Raw genomic sequence first — 6,068 nt, forward strand, 5'->3', positions numbered from 1 at the left:
ACACGTGGAACATCATCACTCCAGGAAGGTGCTTCAGAAACCATCCCTAAAGCTTAGACTAAAATGAGAGGAATCTATAGATTATTCTATGTACAAATGTGGAATGGGTAGTGATCCTTACTAAGAGTCAACTCTGAGCTCCTCTGATACCTGATACAGGTAGGTCGAGGACAATGCACCTGATTAGCATCAAGGACACTGATGGCCAAATCAAAGCTCAGATGATTTACAGATCATTTAAGGTTATGCTCAGAGAACGGCCTTCCTGTGGTGGCTTGATTCTCAGGGAGGGAGGGTTGCATACAAAAGTTGGGAAGAGTGGCAGGAGACAATTTCCTGACAGGATGTTTCTGAAATCCAGCTTCTCTGCTGAATATTTACTCCCTGTCTCCAGACTGTAGCAGATATAAAGCTAAGCAGTTGCCTGCCTCATGAATATGCAAATAACCAGAGCCTTACAATTTAAATATGGATCAGTCTTGACCCAGAGCATTCTACAACCACCTCTGTCTTCCACTGAAATCCCCAGAGCACAGCTCCTCACCATGGACTGGATGTGGAAAATCATCTTATTGGTGGCAACTGTGAAAAGTAAGAAAATCCTCAATCTTATCCCTGACAAAGTGACCAGAGCTGTCATTGGACACTGCCTTCAAGTTTTGTTTTCTGCTTTCAGATGTCCATGGCCAGGTGCAGCTGGTGCAGTCCAGGGCTGAGCTGAAGAGGCCTGGGGCCTCAGTGAAGGTCTCCTGCAAGGCTTCTGGATACAGCTTCACCAGTTACTGGATCAGCTGGGTGCAACAGAGTCCTGGCCAGGGTTTGGAATGGATAGGAAACATTGACCCAAGTGATGGTTATACTAATTATGCTCAGAAGCTCCAGGGCAGAGTCACTGTCACTGCTGACACGTCCTCCAGCACAGCATACATGGAGCTGAGAAGCTTGAAGTCTGAGGACACAGCCGTGTATTACTGTGCAAGACACACAGTGTGGTGACCACATCCTGCATGTGTCAGAAACCCAGAACGAGAAGCAGCTGCCTAGATCATGAAGTGACAGAGATAATGAGAATGAAGATATGCTCAGAAAATTGGTGAAGTAACTGAGGATGGGAAACAGGAAAAAATCCAGCTACGCACCCTAACTGAATGGAATAAGTGTGTGATTGTCCACTACAGTAGCCTTTGTTATGGTTAGTGTCTGATGTCCCTTCAAAGATTCATGCTATCGTGATCATGGGATTTTGAGCGTGGATTAATCTAGTGTTTGTGATTTGGTTTTGGTCTAATGCGTGGATCATGAGTGTGAGTTCTATACCGGCCCTATTGTGTTGAGCTGGCATACAATATAAGAGGCAGAGACATTCTCCCCCTGCCCTCTTCTTGTTTTTGGTATCTCCCACCAGTAGGTACTATTGTACAGCATGCACTGTGCTGCCGTGACCCAGGCAAATAAGAACTGAGCCCTTTACCAATTGTAAGGTAAATAAACCTCTTCTTCTTTAATTTAGTTCTCTGAAATTTTGTCCTCATAACAAGAAGATATCTGACACACCATCCATGTAAATTACAGGAAACAGAGAAATCTCTGTGCTAACAAAGCTGGACTGGAGGAATTCCCAGAACATATTTGTAAGGACACATACAGTTGTGCTTCAGTTCAAGAAATTAATTTCTTCCAGGATTCCGGGATTTTTTTTCTTACTCACATTGACTGTGAATACCATTATTGTGCTTTAACTCATGTGAATTTCACTGATGCAAGCAAAATTTATATAATACTTTTGTTTGTAAACTGACTTCTTTGGGAACCGAAGCATTTGCCAACTGAGAAACAACTGAATTTCAAACAGTTGGAGCGATATCTTAGAGCAAAGCTTCACAATCACGTGATAGTGTTGTTTGTACTCTGTACAACATAGCAAGACTTGCTGCATTTTTATTCAGCAGAGTTTAAAAACAGGGCATTTTCACAGTCACTGTAAATTTGATTGTAATGTAGAGAACTTTTCTAGGAATCTCTTTATCCTTCATGTATACAACGTGCCCCTCTAGCAACAACCTGTGCTGCATGCCCTTTGTCCAAGAGTTTGGGCCTACAGAAAGATACCACCAACTCCTACGGTCACTGTGCTAATATGGGTTCACCCCTTGGGCTGTGCATTCAGTATGTTTGGATAAATGTCTAATGATATGCTTTCACCGCAGGCTTCATGTGTGTCCAAATTATTCAGGTGATCACCAGGAGCAGCCTGTGATGTCTTGGAGTAGGAGGTGGCCATTTATGCAGGCAAGGAGTGGAATCCCAGACAGAAGGGTGTGAAGACAGAACACCTGGTAGAAGCTCAGCTGGCCAGGCTGGCTCTTGAGCTCTTTCCTGAGGAATCTCCTGGGGCCTCCACTACATGGTTGGTTAATGCCGACGGTTCATATGCTTCCTTTTAAGATGTTTTAAGCAGGGGTCCCAGCTGTGCCTACAAGCAGTCTTCATCCACAGAGGAGAGCTGGAGGAGATGAAGCTGGTGCAAGAATCATCAGAAGGTACAGGAGAATATCACGCTTAGATTAGTTCTGTGACCACCTCACATTCTTCTGTCCATTGTTATCTTCACAGCTATATGAAATATGGAAAAGCTTTCCCAGTGGAAGGACCATTTTCTATTCCCCTTGGCAGGGAATAATTGTCCTGCTGCCCTTAAAATGTGAGTGTTTTTCTTGGTTCCATGTTTTTTTCTTAGCATTTTTAAATGATGTGTATCAAACAGTTGTATAAACATATGTTTTTCTACAAACTACCTTGAAAAAATAAACCTATGGAAGTGGAAATAAGCATTAAAGTATTATTTTATTATTTATTTATTCATTTATTTATTTATTTAGGCATAACCGGGGATTGAACTCAGGCCTCGCATTTGCTAGGGAACTGCTCATTCCATTGAGACATCTCCCTGGCCCTTTTTTATTTTATTTTAACTTTTTTTTTTGGTTCTGTCTAAAATGTTACTCAGTAGTTTCAGAGTTTAGATGACAGTGCGTTTCCATGCTGGGTATTTTGGATCTTCATTTTCCAACTTCCTAGAAATCCACACTGCAGTCTGGGCACTGAGTTTAGTAGTCATTTATTTTTTTCTTGAAAAGTGACAAAGGAGATTATGTATTTCTCATAACAAAGATTAAAGTTATATAAAACACATTATTTGCCAAATTTAGCCATTTTATTTAGAATCATTAGTAAGGCCAGTCATATAGCTCAAAAGATTAAAGTACCTGCAAGCAGGCGCATGGGCCAGAGTTTCAATCCCTGGGCCTGCAGTATGGGTCATGTCCCCAGGACATGCTGAAAAGGTAAATGAGACTGTAGGTGGTGCTGTGTGCCTGTAATCCAAGCTCTTGGGATGTTGTAAACAGGTGGATCACTCTGAGTCCGATCTAGTAGTGGGACCCTGAACACCCTGTAGACCATTTCTTAAAATAAAAAAAAAGAAAAAAAGAAAGAGCCCCTTCCTGCTCTTAGAGGAACTGTGGATGTGAGTAAGGCTCAGAGACCCAGCCTCAACAGAAGATTGAAATTGCGTCTATTCTCACAGCCATGTATAGATGGCTGCCTGGGCAGGGCAGGATCCCTCCTCTTCATCCTGGCTCTGAAGGGCAAGTGGGGAAGCCCACACTGGTTCTGAGTAATTTTCCAAGGAGAATCAATAAAGCTTTCCTAGCATGACATGGCACATACCCTATGTGGTGTTCAATACATAGTCAAAGACCCGAGCATCCATTATTGCCCATGCTGTGCTGTAAAGTGGCTATGGCTGTGCACTGGCACGCTTCCTCATGATCTTCTGGAAATGTCCACCCAAGATGTTAAGGAAGATTTCCATGAATAAGGTGAGATCTGACAATTTTACTCTAGTTCAGATGTTATGTAACTCTTAAGAGTGAATGCCTTACATGTGATCGTGTCAAACTTATATCGTAACTTTCAATTCTGGGAGAAAATGTCATCATTAATTGTTTCATTCAGCCTTATCATGTTAAAACACGAGTACAAATATGGGGAAGAAAAATGAAAAAATAGAGAAAACAGAAGTGTTTGGAATACAGATTCTAGGGAAGATTTAGAGGAGAAGAGTGAGAACAGAGGATTGTGATACTAGTGTGTCCAGACAAGCAAATAAAGGAGTGAAAAAGATAATCACTAGGTTAAGGTTTTTCTTGCTCAAAAAACAAATCAAAACATCAACAAAGAAATGGCTGATTGAGGTAGGGTGTCTTACACCTGTAACCCATATACTTAGTAGTGGAAGAAGAAGGATCATTGCGCATTGTGGCCAGCATGGACTATATACTGAGTTAAAGGTAAGCCTAAAACCAACAGACAAAATAAACAAGGTGATAACATGATTGAAATACTTGTATAAATTTTGAATAATTGGGTCATTATTATCACATGCCTGATGTTAATAAAGCATAATTTTTCTAGTGGACATCAATCACAAAGAAAGTATTTTGAGTTTATGAATGACACCCAGACAACAATAACAAGAAGGAATGATCACACAGTATCTGTTCAGTGCCATCTGGGAAAACTCATGGGCTCCTTTTCTTCCCAAGTGACTAGAAAGTCAGTATTTGACATCAGCACAGGAAACACATCTTTATATCCAGTTTCTTCTGGATCTGATGCAGGGATGTGTGGCAGGAGGCAGGTGGATCGCTCATGATCCTAGCAACTGTCAGTGAAGCAAGCTCCCAGACAGCACGTCTGACTTCCATGAAGATAAGTCATGGAGAGACAGAGGGAGCTGTGCTCACTTCAGTCCTGAGGAAGCAGCAGCCAGAGATTGGATGGGAGGCAAGCGGTGGGGCTGGAACACAGGCAGACAGAAGGGTAAGCATGGAGGCGGACTTTGGAGCAGAGGGATGCACTATACCTTTGCCTGATGCTCCCACTCCTCTGAAATCTATGTTTCCCTGGTCACAGAGACAAACAGCACTTCAGGGAAAAAGGTTCCTCTCAGCAGCATAACAGGACCAGAAACATCCTGACCTCTGTCTGCCCATCATTCAAAGATTGTTTTGTTTTGTTTTGGGCACTAGTTATCAAATTCAGCACCTTGCCATTGTCAGGCAGGCCCTTATGCCACTGCACTATCTTCCTGGCCCTTCTCCATTGTTTAAGAAGGAAACACCACACATGCAAGTTTGCTCTCCAACTGTCACCTCAGATTCCCTTCTTCAGCTGTCAGAGCTCACAACTGTCTTCCAAAAGTTACTATAGGAAGTCTGGGGTGTGGTCTGGAGGATGAGGCTTCTAGGATACATTCTGTGCCCAAACACTCGTCTCCATAGTGAGTGTCCTCAGTATTAGACACAGTTCCCTGGGAAGGGAATGAAAAAGGATAACTAGCACGGTTTTCTTGCCCTAGGTGCCATGTGCTAGGAACGCAGCTTCAAGAGTCAGGACCTGGCTGGATGAAGCTCTGCGCATCACCTTCTCAGTCTCGAGTCTCCATCACAATCAGTGGTCATGGGTAGAACTGGATCTGTATGACCCAAGAAAAAATCCTGCAGTGGATGGGGGTCATAAGTTACAGTGTTGGCACTAGCTACAGTACAGTCTTTAACAGCCTCATATTCATCTCTGGAGACACAGCCAAGAATCAGTTCTCCCTGAACTCTGTGACCATAGATGACTCAGCCATGTAGTACTGTGAAGTAAGCACAGTGAGAAGACTTCAGATAGAAACCTCCATGTGTGAGTGCTCAGGACCAACAGGAGCTTCTCAGCACACACTGCTGTAGGGATCCAACTTCGTGGTAGATATGGAAAAAAGCTCATAGTGTTTCACTTGACAAGAGTCTATTTGGAGTATCAGCCACAGAGATTCCAGGGAACATTTGTGACTCTGGTCCCACATGTTTTCATAGTCAGGCTTCTTTCACTCTTCCTTTCTATCTCATTAAATTTAGCACAGAATTTTCTTTTCAATGCAATTTTTTTTCACCTCGGGTGACTGCGTTATTGTTTTTTTAGTGTTTTATGTGTAGAAACTTTATCTACCAAAATGGTTT

General features: G+C 42.6%; 1 gene segment (V, D, J or C); it reads left to right on the forward strand.

Annotated features, from left to right (window-relative positions):
- Window positions 1-509: 509 nt before the first annotated feature.
- Window positions 510-996, forward strand: LOC111814262. The segment is given in 2 exon segments: window positions 510-591; window positions 677-996. Coding segments are annotated over 2 exon segments (366 nt in total).
- Window positions 997-6,068: the final 5,072 nt, after the last annotated feature.

The sequence above is a fragment of the Octodon degus genome, unplaced genomic scaffold (assembly GCF_000260255.1).
Source record: "Octodon degus isolate 3935 unplaced genomic scaffold, OctDeg1.0 scaffold00284, whole genome shotgun sequence".
In the NCBI taxonomy this organism is placed as follows: Eukaryota; Metazoa; Chordata; class Mammalia; order Rodentia; family Octodontidae; genus Octodon; species Octodon degus.